Source organism: Cajanus cajan, chromosome 7 (assembly GCF_000230855.2).
Source record: "Cajanus cajan strain Asha chromosome 7, NIPB_CcT2T_4, whole genome shotgun sequence".
In the NCBI taxonomy this organism is placed as follows: Eukaryota; Viridiplantae; Streptophyta; class Magnoliopsida; order Fabales; family Fabaceae; genus Cajanus; species Cajanus cajan.
The window spans coordinates 58,077,113-58,095,888 of NC_138523.1; the positions used below are offsets into that span (position 1 = coordinate 58,077,113).

General features: G+C 31.5%; 3 protein-coding genes across 3 annotated transcripts; all 3 read left to right on the forward strand.

Annotated features, from left to right (window-relative positions):
* Positions 1-67: 67 nt before the first annotated feature.
* On the forward strand, positions 68-3,059 carry LOC109813142 (LEAF RUST 10 DISEASE-RESISTANCE LOCUS RECEPTOR-LIKE PROTEIN KINASE-like 2.4). The gene is made up of 3 exons (XM_020377273.3): positions 68-1,230; positions 1,483-1,527; positions 1,783-3,059. Exons 1-3 carry the CDS (start codon positions 513-515, stop codon positions 2,874-2,876), a joined length of 1,857 nt encoding a protein of 618 aa, XP_020232862.3. The 5' UTR covers positions 68-512; the 3' UTR covers positions 2,877-3,059.
* Positions 3,060-9,088: 6,029 nt separating this feature from the next.
* On the forward strand, positions 9,089-12,182 carry LOC109813149 (LEAF RUST 10 DISEASE-RESISTANCE LOCUS RECEPTOR-LIKE PROTEIN KINASE-like 2.5). The gene is made up of 3 exons (XM_083060284.1): positions 9,089-9,880; positions 10,009-10,044; positions 11,007-12,182. Exons 1-3 carry the CDS (start codon positions 9,148-9,150, stop codon positions 12,101-12,103), a joined length of 1,866 nt encoding a protein of 621 aa, XP_082916410.1. The 5' UTR covers positions 9,089-9,147; the 3' UTR covers positions 12,104-12,182.
* A 3,789-nt stretch (positions 12,183-15,971) lies between these two features.
* Positions 15,972-18,514, forward strand: LOC109789810 (LEAF RUST 10 DISEASE-RESISTANCE LOCUS RECEPTOR-LIKE PROTEIN KINASE-like 2.1). The gene is given in 4 exon segments (XM_020348847.3): positions 15,972-16,337; positions 16,339-16,852; positions 16,964-16,996; positions 17,276-18,514. Coding segments are annotated over 4 exon segments (1,848 nt in total). The 5' UTR covers positions 15,972-16,148; the 3' UTR covers positions 18,388-18,514.
* The last annotated feature ends 262 nt before the right edge of the window (positions 18,515-18,776 follow it).

Here is an 18,776-nt window from a genome sequence, read left to right on the forward strand (position 1 = left end):
AACTATGGAAAATTTAAACGCATTTTCAACCCACTTTGTATGTATGTAATCCAAGGGTGTGATTTGTCATTTTAAATTTTCGTCAATTTATTCGTATCGGTATGGTGAGTAGACAATGTATGTTATTTGAAAAGAAGCTACGAACTATGGGTTGAAGTAGTCAATATTGTTGTATATTTACTTAACAGATTACAAACGAAGCATGTTCAAGGAAGAACAGTACCAATAAACGTTTATTCTGGTGCAAAGCCTTTAGTCAAGCATTTAAATATCACTTGCTTGCTCCAAGTCTTACATGCTCATTTTCCAACAAATTCTCCAAGTCTTCCCTAGCTCATTTCCAAGTCAACTTGTGAATCAAACGCGTTCTTTTAGATGTTGATACATGACATGTATATATTGTGAATGCGGTGTAGCTGTGCAAGATTAAGAACTTATACCGTACTAATAGTGAACCCGGTTGTTGTCGAGAGAGTTCATTACTTGTTCCTCAAAATAACTGGGAATTTGGTATGGCTCCAGTTGATTTGTTCTGTTTCCTCTTGTTCTCTCACCTTGTACTCATTCACTCTGCTGGTTATGGAAATGGGCACCAAGATTGTCCACACTCTTTTACTTGTGGCCGTCTTGGGACTTTCTATTACCCTTTCACCAAGGCAGAACAACCACACTGTGGCTTGCTACCGATACATGATTGTGATAATCCTCATTCACCCATTATAACGATCCAGCTGGAGAAAAATGGAAAAAACTTAGAGCTTAATGGCGTCGTGCAGCAGAATGCCATTACAATTTTGGATGAAGATTTTCATAGGAGTTTACAACAAAACACTTGCCGCACTTTGAACAATAATTATAGTCTTCCTTCTCCTTCTCCTTTGTATTCTATTTATATAAAATATAACGTAACCCTGTTCCGATGCAAACAGGGCCTCAAAATCAACCAACCACCAAAACATTATTTGAAATACCCGTGCCATGGCTATGAGTATGATATTTATTATGACAGCCTTCCCTCTCCAAATAATGAGGAGGCTCATAACTTATTCTCATCCTGCTCAGTTTTTCTGTTACCATCAAAAGACGAGACGAATACCAAAGACATTCTATCGTTTGTAACTGCTGAGATGGTTCTTGAAGTAGTATTATCTAATGATTGTGATGAGTGCTATAATCACAGAGGAGGCCAATGTCGGCTTGACAACAATCAAAAGTTCTACTGTGACACAGGTACGCTTCCAATTAAAGCGCTAGAGATCCATTTACATTCCTAACTGCTGATATCTTCACAAGTAAAATTATTTCATGAATCTACAAATTGTCCCTACACCAACAGTTATGGCACACTGTCTTCTGTAATTCTTAAACCATCAAAAGGTAAATACTAAATACAAAAGGCTGCGTTAGCAAATGTTTGACATAAATTAAAGGGTTTGATTAAAATATTTGCATTTAATTTTTTTTCTTTGTTTTCTTGTGCAGGGAAAACCGGAAAGAAGTTGCTGGTAGTGGGCCTAGTGGCAGCAGGTAAAACACTATACACCCGAATTCAAATTTAACATTTTGTTTTCGAACGATCAGTGTCGACAAATTAATAAATATCCAAAATTTAGTACTATGCAGATTTTTAATACATTGGTTTTTTTTATAAAAATCCAAAATTTAGTCCAGCTAATTAGACATAAGGATCCTAGAAACATATTTTGTGACTTTTATTCATATATACCGGTCATTACTTCAGATAAACTCTTTCCTTTTATATTAAATAAATAAATTCTCCAGCTTCGGTCTTGGTGATTGCTGGAGTTGTAGTGCTGGTGGTGGTTATGGCCTGCTTCAGGAGAAAGATCTTTCTGAGGGAGAATCCAACCCATCGGATTATTGAGGGGTTTCTGAAGGAACATGGACCCCTTCCAACATCTAGGTACAATTATTCAGAGGTTAAGAAAATGACCGACTCTTTCAGAAATAAATTAGGCCAAGGGGGATTCGGTACTGTATACAAAGGGAAGAAGCTGCATGATGGTCGTGTTGTTGCAGTGAAGATTTTAAATAAATCAGATGGCAACGGAGAAGAATTCATAAATGAAGTTGCAAGTATTAGCAGGACTTCACATGTTAACATTGTTCGACTTTTGGGATTCTGCTTGGACGGTTCTAAACGAGCTCTAATATATGAGTTTATGCCTAATGGATCTCTTGACAAGTTTATATATGAAGAGAAAAGTCCGCCACAAGTTGCTCACCAATTGCATTGCAAAATATTGTATGATATTGCAATTGGCATTGCTCGTGGATTAGAGTACTTACACAGAGGTTGCAATACTAGAATCTTGCATTTTGACATAAAACCTCACAACATATTACTAGATGAGGATTTCTGTCCAAAAATTTCAGATTTTGGACTAGCAATATTACTTGAAAAAGAAAGTGCAGTATCAATATTTGGTGCTAGAGGAACTGCGGGCTATATTGCGCCAGAAGTTTTTTCGAGGAATTTCGGTGTAGTATCACACAAGTCAGATGTTTACAGCTATGGAATGATGATCTTAGAAATGGTTGGAATGAAAAATAATATCAAAGCTGAAGTAAACCGGTCGAGTGAAATATATTTTCCTCATTGGATTTACAATCGTCTTGAATCAGATCAAGAACTTGGTTTACAAAATATAAGAAATAAAAGTGATGACAACACGGTGAGAAAGATGACAATAGTGGGCTTATGGTGTATACAAACGTACCCTTCAACTCGACCAGCCATAAGTAAAGTGGTGGAAATGTTAGAAAGTAAAGTTGAGTTATTGCAAATTCCACCTAAACCTTGTTTGTCTTCTCCTTCAACCTCTCCAGTTCATTTGTCATGTGAGACATTGTAGTTCATGAGAATACTAGTATGTAGTCTATGCTGCAGTATATTGCATTTATTACTGGTATTTGTCGCTTTTATTATAAATTGATGTGTAACCGCGTTGTAACGTGTAAGGTAGCAGCCACTTGAGAACACTTATACTCTATACCTATTTTGGAAATAGTTGGATGAAGATCGAATGATTAACAGATCTTGAATGTGTGTTTTAAGTTGATTGACCAAGATAAAATATCAACCAATCCATCTTCATCTTTCGGTTCAATATTGCTGAACGCATAAATGCGTGGAATCAAGGTTATAAAACTCCCTGGTTAACTAGTAAACTTTTTTGAGTTTACGATCCTACTTAGTAAAAACGAGTTAACTTTAAAGTAAACTCTTTTTTAAGTAAACTCGTTAACCTTTTACAAACTCTTGAGTCAAGAAGCGAGTTAACTACTTTAAAATAAATATGAATTTTACTCTTATTAATTTTATAGTGTTAGTATTTTACAGTGATTTAAATGATTTAAAGAAATAAAATCTTTTATAAATAATTTCACTTTAGAAACTATGCTTTTATGAAATTATATATAATTTGATCATTTATGTAGTTTAATCCTGTTCAATATTAATGTACTATAACACTTTATTATTCTAGTTTATTACTTTTGCCTTTTTATGGAGTTGAAATGTTGAATTATATATTGTTGTATTAAGTATATTATGGTATGAATATATGTAATTAATATTTTTTAATGTTATTTTTATAATAAGTAAATTCTTACGAGTTTACAAGTTGAGAATCAATTTGATGTAAAATATAAGTTATTGAGTGAAGTAATTACATATAGCTAGACTTACTCTTAAAGTAAGTAAATCCTTTCTCTCTCTCTCTTATACACACACATATATAAAAGGTTCAAACGATACTGGTGTAACTTTTACTAAGTATTACACCACTGAATAACTTTATATTAAATGTGATTTTTATAAATTCAACCGTTAGATTAAATTTTTTTTACTCTTAGATCATATATACAAAATTTTATATTAATTGAAAATGATTTGATACTTCATTCTTATAAAATAAAATTGACGTAATATATATATTTCAAAATATAATAAAATATGAACATTTTGATTATCTTTAAGTTGTTGTTCAATTTTAAAAAAAAATTGACATAAATATATAAAGTGATATAAACTTTAAATCTAACGATTGAATTTACACAATTCACACTTAATATAAAGTTATTGAACGGTGTAATACTTAGTAAAAGTTACACCGGTATCATTTGAACCCTTATATATATATATATATATATATATATATATATATATATATATATATATATATATATATATATATATATATATATATATATATATATATATATCAGGGAGAGATCAAATTTACTGGTGTAAGTTTTTTTTATCAACTATTATATCATTCAATAATTTTCAATTGAATTATTGTTTTTCGAACACCAATAGATTAAAAGTTTATTTCTTTTAGATTATATACACAAAATTTTAATTAATCCAAAATTATTTGATATTTCATTCATATAAATTAAAATTAACATAATATATTAGGTGATATAATAGTTAGTAAAAATCACATTGATATAATTTGATCCTTTTTATATATGTGTGTGACAAGAACATTATACTAAATTTTCTTGCACAAATATTATATAAAAAATAATAAATATAATATAAAATAACATGAAATTCATAATAGTCCGTTTGTTTATTTATTTATATTCGAAGAAAAAAAATTCTTAATAAAATAAGTTGTTTTTTTTGTTTTTTTTTTAGAAGTAAAATTCTATGCTTCTTATATATTTTTTTTAAGAAACACTTATTTTAATTATTATTTTTAAGTATAAACAAATTGATCTAATATACAATGTATATGAAAATGATATTTAATTAACCAAATAATTCATCAAAATATTTAAAAAAAAATCAATTTCACAAGTCAATCTGACCTAACCTACTCATGACTCATTAAATTGATGGATAATACAAATTGTGTTATGCAAAGTAAAAGTTAAATCATATAACTTAATAACTTGATGGATTAATGTAGTAGTTAGGTACCATGAACTAATATGTAGTAAGAATAATTTATTCTGTCTTGTGTAAAAACTCGTTGGACTATAACAACATTTATGATATTGTGAAGTTAATTAATCATTGATTCAATTGGCTAAAATATCTATAATAAGACAAAATAAATCATATAACCTAACTTGATTTATTTTGATGGATTAAGTAAATCTATTTATAATATAAAAGTTGAAGATTAAGTTATAAAATCGACATATGTTATTTTCAAGTAATGTAAATATTAACTTTCTTATAAAGAAACACAATATTATAATATCTATTTATAATATAAAAGTTAAATATCGAGTTGTGAAATTGATACACAGTCATAAACATTTTCTATTCTCAAATCATGTAAGTATTAACTTTCTTTATTATAAAATTATGTCATCTTGAATACTCTATAAAATCCACCTCTATATTTTATTTTTTAAGCCTATTAATTTATCTAAATTATTTCTAAATGAATGACATTAATTAATATTAAATTTTTAGTTTTTACTCTAATAACTACATTTGTATCACAATAAAAAAAATAATAATAAATTTTGGCACTCTACAAAATCTACCTCTTATATTATCTATTTAAATCTAAATTTTGTTTTCTCATCTAATTCTCTAAAATGTATTTCTCAATACTTTTTTTTATAAAAAAAATTATTTAACTATACAATAATCTCTATTTTTTTAAAAAAAAATAATAGAATTTCTTTACTACAAATCTTTTAGTTCTCAACATAGTGTATTGGAATTGTAGGACTATATCGTAAATTTCATTCTTTCTTTTTCTAAACATTCTAAATTATAATTTTTAGACTAAAAACCTAATTTGGTCTCTTATAATAATTTTTTGTTTCAATTTAGTCCCATATTTATTTTTGGTTTCAATTTGGTCCCAAACTAATTAATTGGTTTCAATTTAGTCCCAAATTAATTAATTGGTTTCAATGTGGGACTTCCGTCCAAATTATTTAAACGGAGTTAACTTTTAGCCACGTGGATGCCACGTAGATGCATACGTGGATGCCACGTGGATGAGAATGTTTTTGAAAACACCTGGATCCAGAACGGCCCGTTCTGAAACCGGAACGGGCCGTTCTGGGTGCACTTTTGGTGTGTTAATTTTGCATTCGGAACGTCCCGTTCCAGGTGCAAAATTAACACACCAAAAATGCACCCAGAACGGCCCGTTCCGGTTTTAAAACGGGTCGTTCCGTTTTTTTTTTAATATTTTATATATATATAAAATATTAATAATTTTATAAAATATATATTATTAATTATATTTTAATTATGTTATTATATCTAATAAAATAAATATATTAATATTTTTTTATATTTTATTTTATTATGTTTATCTTATTAATTTTTATTATTTTATTCTTCTAATTTTAAATAAGTTGCAAAAAATTATAAAGTGATATTTAAATATTTCTTCAAACAGAAAGAGAAAAAGAAAAAATTATTACTCTATTTATAAGACAATTATATTTTATAAAAATAAGTAATTTTAAAATTTTTACCATAAAAAAATATTTTTAAAAATTATTATATTTTTTAATAAAATTAATAAAGAATATTGGTTTAATTGCATTTTTTATCCCTCAAGTATTACAATTGTGCAGTTTTGATCTGCAAGATTTTAATTGGGTAATTTTAGTCCTTAAAGAATTGCAATTGCGCAATTTTGGTCCTTCAATTTTTAATTGAGCAATTTTAGTCCCTCGAATATCATAATAGTATAATTTTAGTTTCTCTCATTAAAAAGTAATAATTTTAATATATATATATATATATATATATATATATATATATAATTTTTTAAAATTAAATAATTATTTATCTATTCAAATTAACATATATTATAATTTTTGATATTATATCAATAATATTATTAATATATTTATAGATAAACTAATAATTTGATAAATATAACTTGTTATATATTAATATATTTTTACAAAAATATAAGTATATTAATTAGAAATATATATCTGATCTTGTATATTTATATTTTTGTAAAAGTATAATAATATATATTAAGTTATATTTATCAAATTATTAGTTTATTTATAAATATAGTAAAAATATTATTGATATTAATTTATCAGTAATATTTATTTAGTAATAATAAATATATATCATTTAATACATTAAAAAAATTATAATATACGTTAATTTAAATAAGGAAACAATTATATAGTTTTAAAACATTATATATATATATATATTAAAATTTTAAAATTATTAAATTTTTAATGAGAAAGACTAAAATTGCACAATTATGATATTTGAGAGATTAAAATTGTTAAATTAAAAATTGTGAGACTAAAATTACATAACTATAATCTTTTAAGGAATGAAATTACTCAATTAAAACCTTAGGGATCAAAATTGCATAATTATAATACTTGAGCAATCAAAAACACAATTAAACAAAGAATATTTTATTCACAGTTTTGGAACGGGCCGTTCTGAATCCAGAACGGGACATTCTGATTTCAGAACGTCCCGTTCTTATTCACTATTGGTGTTTTAATTTTGCAACCAGAACGGCCCGTTCCGATTTCAGAACGGGCCGTTCTGGTTCCAAGTGTTTTCAAAAAAATTCTCATCCACGTGAATGCCACATATGCATCTACGTGGCATCCACGTGGCTAAAAGTTAACTCTGTTTAAATAATTTGGACGGAAGTCCCACATTGAAACTAATTAATTAATTTAGGACTAAATTGAAACTAATTAATTAGTTTAGGACCAAATTGAAACCAAAAATAAAAGTGAGACTAAATTGAAACAAAAAATTATTATAAGGGACCAAATTAGGTTTTTAGCCTAATTTTTATTCAACATCAAAATTATCTTTAGAATTTGTGATCAATATTCTTTTATCTTATTTCACTTTTATAATTTCTCTCATTTATCTTATTTCTCTAACTCATTTCCTTCTTCACATAGATTTTTTGGATTTTGCAAGGCTGTCTTACTGTAAGAATCATAATTATTGAAATTGTGGAATTAAAATTCTCAAAACGATCTCTTTTTAAAAAAACACTTTACTATCTCTTCCAAAAAAAAAAAATTCTCTCTTGCTTTTCTTCTACTTTTAAGTATGTGATGCATTAAATTACAAATATGGTGTAAAAAGAAAAACTACATAATCAAATTAATTATAATATAGTTCAAATATTATTATAAGACTCGTCATTTTTCCTCCTAATACGAGCCATATTGTCTAAAAATTTATTAAAATAAAAATTTCGTATTACCGCACTTATTAAAAAGTTGTCTTATTTTAAAATTCATATGTACACCTTATTCACCAATTCAAATTTCATATAGAAGGTTGGACGTTTAGATTTTATTGCAAAAGTGCTCTGTTTTGATATTTGCATTAGATTAAGAATAGTCAGGTATTGAATAAGTAGATAATTTACTTTAAACAATATATTTAATCTACTACTCTCTCAATGTTCTTACATTAAAGTTCAAGTGTAAATAAAAACTCTATCCTACCATATCATCTTTTCCAAAAGAATTTAACATATTAAAATGGCATTAATTTCTCAAATACCTACATATATCCTTAATAACAAGTGCCGTTATGCAGATAATGCAGTAATAGCTAATAGAAGATAAATTCAACTGAATAATGATTCAAATGATGATTTCTATAAAGTAATTCATTTTATTTTTTCGGATCTCTTTCTTTTACGATTCATTAACACCTAGTTTTTTTTTTCTCCCATTTTTTTATAACCATTCATCATATCCCAAACCCTCTGTAATGTTACTATTCTGAAGTAATATGCAGGAAATAAAACGCTAAAGATTGACTAGCTGGAGTAATTTAACGGTCTTAATGGTTCAAACTTACATAAAATTGAATAATGTAGTGGAATAAAAGTATTGAGGAGTTAATGTAGAATGGATAGTGCATAAGCATTTGAGCAGCAAAGGCTGATGTTGATTCAGTTGTTTACATCTACTTACCTTTTCTTGTGGGTTGCTTTGGTCGACATGTCCCCACAAAACTACTCTAATTTTTTCCACAGACCAAGTCTTCCATTCTCATACTTCAAGTCAATTGGCATGCCATCGCCAATAATGTTTTACGATATAATTAATAGACTCTCCTCTTACATTATACTAACTTTTTTAGCTCATACAAATTGAGGAAGGATGAGTGGAGTTTATGAATTTGTGTTACTGCTTTTGTTTTGTCACCTTACGCCACTTCTCTTGGCGGATGGATACCAACCAAAGTGTCCACCTTCGTTTGATTGTGGATATCTTGGCAATATCAGTTTCCCTTTTACTATAACAGAACGCAAGGACTGTGGCTTATTGCCCATACGCAATTGTCATTCTCCAGCTCTCAAAATGATCCAATTACAGAAAGATGGAAAATGGTTTCAGGTTGTACGCGTAACTCAGTTGCTGAGTAGTCCTACTACTACTTATACAACTTTTCAATTTAGAGACACCAATCTCAATGAGCTTCTGCAGAACCAAAATTGCGAAGCTTTCAGAAACAGTTATACTCTTCCTCATCACACCTTTCCCTTTGCTTCGTTTAGTATGCAATACACCACAACTGTGTACAGGTGCAACCGCAACCACCACGTTACTCTTCCCCCTCGCATGTCTATTTATACAAACTGCTCTGATTACAATATCTACTACGGTTTATTCCCTATGGGTGATGATGCGTCTCTGAGATCTTTGAGAGGATGTACAAAGGTCCAGCTTCCAGTTAAAGACGTGCCTGACGCTAAAAACCCATTCACATTCATAACTGCACTTATCACCACTCGAGTAAACTTGACTAAAGAATGTGCAGATTGCCACTATCGCCTAGGAGGGCAGTGTCAACTTGACAACAAATACAGATTTTGTTGTGCCAACAGCATCGGTACGCGTTTTTCTACAATTCTTAAATCATCATAAAAATAACCACAAACGGCTGGGTTAAATGTTTGAGATACAGTGAGGTTTTGAATAAATAATTTGCTTTATATTTTTCTTTCTTTTTTTGTGCAGAGAAAACCAGAAGGAAGTTGCCGACAATGGAAACAGGTAGAACACTCTATAAACACATCCAATTCAACTTTATTATTTTCTTACGATTTATGATAGACAAGAGTCAACAAATTAACGAATTTCTAAACCATGCTTTTCTTTTTTATCTATGATGCACGGATAGGCATATTAGATAGGACACATGTATGATATCACAATATGATTATTTTAAAATATACCGGATATAACACATATAAAATACGCGTTATTATATGTATTAATATTTATGTAATATAATAAATGTATATTTATAATTTTGATCAAAATTTATAAATATTAAATATATAATTGTTAATTATTTTACAAATTCAAATTAAAAATATATTTATTATATATTATTAAAAATAAATGAATTATAAATCATTTCATCATAAATTATTTTTTATAATTTACAAATAAAAATAATATTATTAATTTTATTTCTTTCTTAAAATTAATTATATAAAAAAATAATTTTTATTTACGATTTAATAGAACCAATATTTCTATGTTTCTATATTAAACATGTTTATATATCTTATTTAACTGTAATGAATATTTTATAATTTTTTAAAAATTTAAATACTTTATCGATATGTATTATCAATAAGTGTTGGTAAAATATTAAGAGTATTGAAATTAAATAAAATTTTCATAATATTTTTATAAGATAAGATACTTCATCGACACGAATTAGTGAAATATCCAAAAATATCGTATCAAATACGGGTACGTGAAACAAATTGAAATATGCGTAATTTATAGTTTTTGGTAAATATTTTAGAAGTCTACAATTAACGCACGAGTCTAAGTACTATGCCAATTCATATGTTATATTGATTTGGTAGTAAAATATAAAGCCAAAATTACTACGCTTAATCAACCGAGCATAGCCTGTAAAAATGTTGTGACTTTTATTCATATAAACAGGTGATTACTTAGGCTAAACATTTTCCTTTTATATTAAATAAATTCTCCAGTTTCGGCTGTGGTGGCTGCTGGAGTTGTAGTGTTGTTGATGGTTTTGGCTTGCTGCTTCTCGAGAAAGATATTTTGGAGCAAGAATCCAACCCATCGGATTATTGAGGGGTTTTTGAAGGATCATGGGCCCCTTCCTACAGCTAGGTACAATTACTCAGAGGTTAAGAAAATGACCAACTCTTTTAGAAACAAATTAGGCCAAGGGGGATTTGGTAGTGTATACAAAGGGAAGCTACAAGATGGACGTGTTGTTGCAGTGAAGATTTTAAGTAAATCAGATGGCAATGGAGAAGATTTCATTAATGAAGTTGCAAGTATTAGCAGGACTTCACATGTTAACATTGTTAGACTTTTGGGATTCTGTCTGGACAATTCTAAACGAGCTCTAATATATGAGTTTATGCCTAATGGATCTCTTGACAAGTTTATATATGAAGACAAAAATCCACTACAATTTACTCATCAATTGGACTGCAAAATACTGTATGATATTGCAATTGGCATTGCACGTGGATTAGAGTACTTACACAGAGGTTGCAACACTAGAATCTTGCATTTTGACATTAAACCTCACAACATATTACTAGATGAGGATTTCTGTCCCAAAATATCAGATTTTGGACTTGCAAAATTATGTCCAAAAAAAGAAAGTGCCATATCAATATTTGGTGCTAGAGGAACTGCGGGCTATATTGCGCCAGAAGTTTTTTCGAGAAATTTCGGTGTAGTATCACACAAGTCAGATGTTTATAGCTATGGAATGATGATCTTAGAAATGGTTGGAATGAAAAATAATATCAAAGTTGAAGTAAACCGGTCGAGTGAAATATATTTTCCTCATTGGATTTACAATCGTCTTGATTCAGATCAAGAACTTGGTTTACAAAATATAAGGAATGAAAGTGATGACAACACGATGAGAAAGATGACAATAGTGGGCTTATGGTGTATACAAATGTACCCTTCAACTCGACCAGCCATTAGTAAAGTGGTGGAAATGTTAGAAAGTAAAGTTGAGTTATTGCAAATTCCACCTAAACCTTGTTTGTCTTCTCCTTCAACCTCTCCGATTCATTTGTCATGCGACACACTATAGTGTATGAAAAATACTATCATGTAGTCTATTTTGTAGTATATTGCATATCAATATCTAGTATTTTTTGCTTTTTGTTTAACTTGATGAATTGATATGTAACAGCTTTGTAACGTGTAAGGTGCTACATCAGAACAATTCATACTTTATATATGCTTTTGATAGCTTTGTAGTGTTAATGTGTAAGATGTGGTGCCTATTTCAAGATAGATCATATTGTCATTCTATTTTTATTTCTTTACAAATTCCAATTCGCAATAGCATGTCTTTGTTAATCACTTTAAGGTAAAAGATAAATCACTTCAAATCTCATCACACTCTTAGGAAGAGGATAAGAGAATTGAAAGCAAATTAAAGAGAGCATATAGGCTTTTGAGAAAAAGAATTTAGAGAGAAATTATCAAACAAAATTTGAACATATGATCAAAAGTTTATATAAAATGGACAAAACTACAATATATAGAATTTAGTTGGCTTATGACGCATGCTAGACTAATCATGGTTAAGTCATTGTTAGCTATCTTATACTTAAGTTAACTAACTCAAGTTAAATATTTACAAGTCTAGTTAGTTGTCTAAAAGTTTATGGAACAAGTTAAGCTAATTCTAATTTAAGAATAACCTAAGTTAAGTTAAGTTAACTCCAATTACCTAATTTAATCGTTACAACTACTTGACTAATAATCAATTTTAACAAGTTTGTTGAGATGTCATTATCTGGTGTCATTCCTATACCATGAGTCAGAGTGATATGTTTCTCTCTCCCTTATCTTGTTTGTTATTGTTCTTATGATTTCTATAGGTAATCATCAACATGATGTTGAAGATGTTGTTGATAAGGCTTAACCTTTATGTTAGATTACTCTAATAGTACATGTGACATTGAGCCATAATTAGGATTAGATTAGGAATCTTTTTCATGTTGTTTAGTTGGAGACTATTATTTTAACTTCTTTATAATTTAGTTATTTCTATTAAGTTTTTTAGTTAAATGACAATGTGATTCTCTTTATTTATATGAATTTCAAGTTCATTTATTTTGTTTGAGGCATTTCAGTTTATTTTCTTTAATTATATATTATGGCATGTAGGGTAAAGAATGTCATATATGTTACAAGTCACATTGCATTATACCTACTTGAAATTGGGTAAAAATTTGTAAAATTTGATTATATATAAAAGATATTCAATTATGCTAAAGTAATATTCGTGCAAGCGGTATTGGGTGGGAGCTCATCGACGGGACTAGGCCGCTCATCGTGAGCGTCGGATCTCGGATCGAGGTCGGTGGTTTCCTTGTGGTCAGCACGAGTTAGAACAGTGAAGTCGCTTTTGTGTTGTCTGATTGAGAGGGCAGTTTCTAGGCTGTCTATGTAGCATTGTCGCGCTTCCTGCTGGTTTGCTCTGATGGAGATGACTTTTCCGTCGTGCCCCGAAAATTTCATGGTAAGATGCGGGGTGGACACTACCGCCCCGAGTTGGTTTAGGGTTGACCTGCCGATGATGGTGTTATAGGTGGAGTTGGCCTCCACCAGTAGGTACCGAACCAGGATTTGCCGGGAGGCCGGTGGTGTTCCGAAGGTCGTCAATAGGTCCACTCGTCCTCTGGGGCGGATGGTTGCTCCTGCAAAACCGACCAAAGGTTCGGTGTGAGGTTGTACGAGAGAGTGGGGAATGTCTAACCTGAGGAATGTTGGCCAGTATAGGACATCGGCCGAGCTTCCCTGGTCGACTAGGGTCCTGCGAACTTCCCAATTGGCTAAAGTTACTGTCACGACCATGGCGTCGTCCTGATTTGGACTGATTCCGACGTAGTCGTCGTTGGTGAAAGATATGGTGGGCGAGTCTTGGTGTATAGTATACGTGGCGGGGTGTACGCGGTTGACTTTACGTAGGTGTTTTTTCCGGGACGAGCTGCTGGCGCCGCCCCCTGCGAAGCCGCCCGCAATTGTGCTTACTAATTGGTTTGGGGGCCTAGGCCCTGCTCCCCGGTCTTCCAGGTCCCGGACTGTCTCGCCGGGGCCGGGTGGTGAGTCGGAGGGACGATCGAGGTACCGCCATTGGGTTTGAGCGCGGGGAGTTGTGCTCTTTAGGATTGTCAGGTTGGTGACGCGGGTCGAGTCTCCTGAGGCTGTATGTTCGTTGCTCATTTTGCTTGGGTGCTCGTCTGATACGGTTCCTGGTACGGACCGTGCGGGTAGCCGATAAGAGCTTGGTCTGATCGGCCCCACGGTGGGCGCCAAATGTTCTTACCGGAAATCTGCTGTAGAGCTGATCCGCCTGGTAAGATCGGTGAGCCTCCTTCACGGGTACGCTGGTGCTCCAAGATGGGGGTGGTACCTGCAAAAGAGACTCTGATGCTGAAGTTAGGATTTGCACGAATAATAGTCTCATATATATAATGCACGTACCTTGAGGTGGTTTAGGGTTGTATTGGGCCCTGGGCCTGAGATGAGGTCCCTGGGTTCGGGTGTGATCTGTCCAGGCTCCGGGCTGTTATTGTTCAGTGCGTGTCCGGTATGACCTTTGTCTCGCTAGTCCGGGCTTAGAGCCCGGATGCGGGATGCGGCCAGTACAATATCCATTGCATAATGCATTATAATGTTATCTATTATTGTTTATTATGCTATGAATGGACAAAAAGTGATGAAAATATTTATTTGTGTATGTTATGTCTTGTTGCATATTTGTTTGTGTGGTTATCTGGTGTCATTCCTATACCAGGAGTCAGAGTGATATGTTTCTCTCTCCCTTATCTTGTTTGTTATTGTTCTTATGATTTCTATAGGTAATCATCAACATGATGTTGAAGATGTTGGTGATAAGACTTAACCTTTATGTTAGATTACTCTAATAGTACATGTGACATTGAATCATAATTAAGATTAGATTAGGAATCTTTTTCATGTTGTTTAGTTGGAGACTATTATTTTAACTTCTTTATAATTTAGTTATTTCTATTAAGTTTTTTAGTTAAATGACAATGTGATTCTCTTTATTTATATGAATTTCAAGTTCATTTATTTTGTTTGAGGCATTTCAGTTTATTTTCTTTAATTATATATTATGGCATGTAGGGTAAAGAATGTCATATATGTTACAAGTCACATTGCATTATACCTACTTGAAATTGGGTAAAAATTTGTAAAATTTGATTATATATAAAAGATATTCAATTATGCTAAAGTAATATTGGATTATGTTGAAATGGTATTGAATTATGCTTACTTGATGCTTATATATATGTCCATGAGGCTGGGTGGTGGTACAATCAGTTATGCATACTAACATAATTGATTAAGCTAATATATATTATGTATGAAAAAAATATAATCTCACTTCAATATAATATAAGAGGAGGTAAAATAGTAAAATTATAACTATATAAAATATAATTTTAAAATATTAATTTTTTTTTATATTTTACTTAATTTCACCGTACCAAATAATTACAGTTTTCACTTTATTTATTTTTTTATATTTCAATTCCTCCAACTCCTCGTACCTCAAAACTTTGTCTTAAAGATGACCAAGATTCTTTTATTTTATTTTTAACTCTTATATGTAGATACTCGTAATATTATATACATTTTATATCTCTCAATGTTATGTATATTTATCTCTCTTTTTCATACTAACATGACAATTTTTATTTATTAACTTATAATTTTTTTATATATAAATTTTAGGGAAAAATCATTTTTAAAATAATTTTAATCCATTTATAAAAAAAAAAATGGTCTCTCAGCCCCACAGGCACCACTCTGCTCGTAAAAGAGGGGTGTGCATTGAATGCAATGTTTTTTTCTATATCGCATATATTCCATTTCCACACAATCCTGTTGACGTCCGATAGGGTTATTATGAGGAGAATTTTCGTTCTTAAAAACTTACCTTTCCTAATAGGACTCAGTCAAAAACGGCTGCATCAAAATGCAGTGGTGGAAAATATGAAAGTCGTTTCGTTTCTTTTGCTTGTGTTGTTGCTAACATCTTCAAGGTGGCCTCTCTGTTTCAGCACTTGTCTCTGAGCCCAATAGTATTGTAGATGGTTGCGCTTCATGCGTGTGGCGTGGTCTTGTTTGCATGGGTCGTGCAAGCGGTATCGGGTGGGAGCTGCCCCTCTTTGATTGGCTGCGGCAATATCGGTAACATCACTTTTCCTTTCACCGACACACGTCATCCTCACTGTGGCATACTGGTGATATATGGCTGTGATGAGAAGGAACCAGAGACCAAAAAAAACCATTAAAAATAACAACCGATGGTTCGATATTGTAAGGCTTGAGGAGCAGTTTTCGATTGTCATTAGAGACGATAAACTCCACGACCTCTTGCTACAAAGAAGTTGCGAGACCTTCGACCAGCAAAAAACTGCTTTCACAGTCAACACACCTTTGGCCCTCTCTCATGTAAACTATAACTTAGACATATTCAGATGTAAACACGCCCTCCACGATCCGCCACACAATTATGTTTCTAATTCTACACTTTGCAAAAATGACACACTCTATTCCAGGTTCGTAATTGACCCCTCCAGAGACAATCATGATATCAAAGGATGTTCAATGGTTCGGCTTCCAACCACCGCCCAGGTTAGCCAGCTTCAGCTTAATCACACTGACCTTTTCAATATCTTAACGGATGAAATCGCCGTCCAAATAGAGTTAACTCGGGATTGTTCTACTTGTCACTTTGCCCACGCTGGCCAATGTCGCCTTGACAACACCGGAAAATTTTATTGTCACAAAGGTAAGGGCCTAACTAGTAACTACTAATAAATTCATGATTCTTTTCCTGTACTAAGAAATATTTGCATCTTCTGTTCATCTTTCTAATTTATTATAATTTCCAATTTTGCAGGGAAATCTATAAAGACTCGTCTTATAGTGGCAAGTATGTAATAAATCTCAGCTATCCTTATCTAATAATTTTATGAACTTATATATCAGATCAAGCTAAATTATAATTTATTCGATAGAAGGGTGTATGTTTTTTATTTTAATTTTAATTGATAGTCATTTTAAAATATTAAGTGTAATGAAATATTTATAATATCCTATATATTAATCAGACTAATTTTTTAAGATTTTTCAAAATTAAAAGTTTCAAACAAGATCTTTATAGGTGTGTGTATATATATAAGTACTTATGACTTACAAATAAATTTTGAAGGTGTATCTGGCGCTGGAGCCGTAGGAGTTGTGATATTTCTGGTTTGGTGCATTAGAAGAAGGTTTTACAAGAATAAAAACCCCACCCACCAAATAATCGAGATGTTTCTGAACACCCACGGTCACCTTGCAGCCAATAGATACAGTTATTCAGAGATAAAGAAGGCCACCAACTCCTTCAAAAACAAATTGGGTGAAGGAGGGTATGGTAGTGTTTACAAGGGGAGGCTACATGATGGAAGTCTTGTGGCTGTAAAAGTTTTAAGCGACTCCAAAGGTAACGGCGAGGAATTTATCAATGAAGTTGCTAGCATCAGTGTCACTTCTCATGTTAACATCGTTACTTTACTCGGATTTTGTCTACAAGGTTCCAAAAGAGCTTTGATTTACAAGTACATGCCCAATGGCTCACTTGAGAAGTTCATATATGAAGAAAAGGATCCACTCAAGCTCAGTCTTCAATTAAGTTGCAAAACCATCTATAATATTGCAATTGGCGTTGCTCGTGGATTAGAGTACTTACACAGAGGTTGCAATACTAAAATCTTGCATTTTGATATAAAACCTCACAATATATTGCTAGATGAGGATTTCTGCCCAAAGATTTCAGATTTTGGGCTAGCTAAAATATGTCCACAAAAAGAAAGCATTGTATCCTTATTGGGAACCAGGGGCACTGCGGGATACATTGCTCCTGAGGTTTTCTCTAGAAATTTTGGAGGAGTCTCCCATAAATCAGATGTATACAGCTACGGAATGATGGTTTTGGAAATGGTTGGGGGAAGGATGAATAACAATGTTGAAGTTGAATGTTCAAGTGAAATATATTTCCCACATTGGGTTTACAAGCGTCTTGAACTGAATCAGGAGCCTAGTTTGCGAAGCATAAAAAATGAAACTGATAAAGAAATGATACGAAAGTTGATTATAGTGAGCTTATGGTGCATCCAAACAGACCCTTCAAATAGGCCAGCAATGAGGAATGTGGTAGATATGATGGAAGGAAGCATGGAGTCCTTGCAAATACCACCAAAACCTTATCTCTCTTCACCTCCGAGATCCTCAGATCACAACACCCACACATCTCAGACTACGTTTCCTTCAGAGTACTAATTATTTTCGGCAGCATATCACTAATAAACTTCATCTATTATGTAAGTCGTGCACATAATTAAAAGATAAGAAATAATTGCTGTCTAAAGAGTGTGGTGAATATTAATGTTTGCAGTATTGTTCAAAATGTTACAAGACTTTCTGTTATTGTTTGGTAAGGGTATTGTCCACCAATACTGTCTATGCATATGATAACAAACGTTACAACGGTAAACGTAAAACGGGGAGAAAATTAACTACATATTTAAACTAAAAGCTTTCAAGTTTCAACGTAAAAGGTAGATACTAATAAATTGAATTAAACATGTGAGAGAGGGTACGCCATGCGTGTCAGAAGTTCGTTTTAGTACGGATTGCAGAACGAGGGAGCTTCGCTAGACTCACCTAAG

What these genes read in the sequence shown, in the direction of transcription:
- LOC109813142 (XM_020377273.3), top strand. Translation starts at nt 513, where the DNA reads ATGGCTCCAGTTGATTTGTTCTGTTTCCTCTTGTTCTCTCACCTTGTA. An exon ending in AAAGTTCTACTGTGACACAG is followed by an intron (nt 1,231 to 1,482) that starts GTACGCTTCCAA and finishes TTTCTTGTGCAG; the next exon opens with GGAAAACCGGAAAGAAGTTG. An exon ending in AGTGGGCCTAGTGGCAGCAG is followed by an intron (nt 1,528 to 1,782) that starts GTAAAACACTAT and finishes TAAATTCTCCAG; the next exon opens with CTTCGGTCTTGGTGATTGCT.
- LOC109813149 (XM_083060284.1), top strand. Translation starts at nt 9,148, where the DNA reads ATGAGTGGAGTTTATGAATTTGTGTTACTGCTTTTGTTTTGTCACCTT. An exon ending in TTGTTGTGCCAACAGCATCG is followed by an intron (nt 9,881 to 10,008) that starts GTACGCGTTTTT and finishes TTTTTTGTGCAG; the next exon opens with AGAAAACCAGAAGGAAGTTG. An exon ending in GTTGCCGACAATGGAAACAG is followed by an intron (nt 10,045 to 11,006) that starts GTAGAACACTCT and finishes TAAATTCTCCAG; the next exon opens with TTTCGGCTGTGGTGGCTGCT.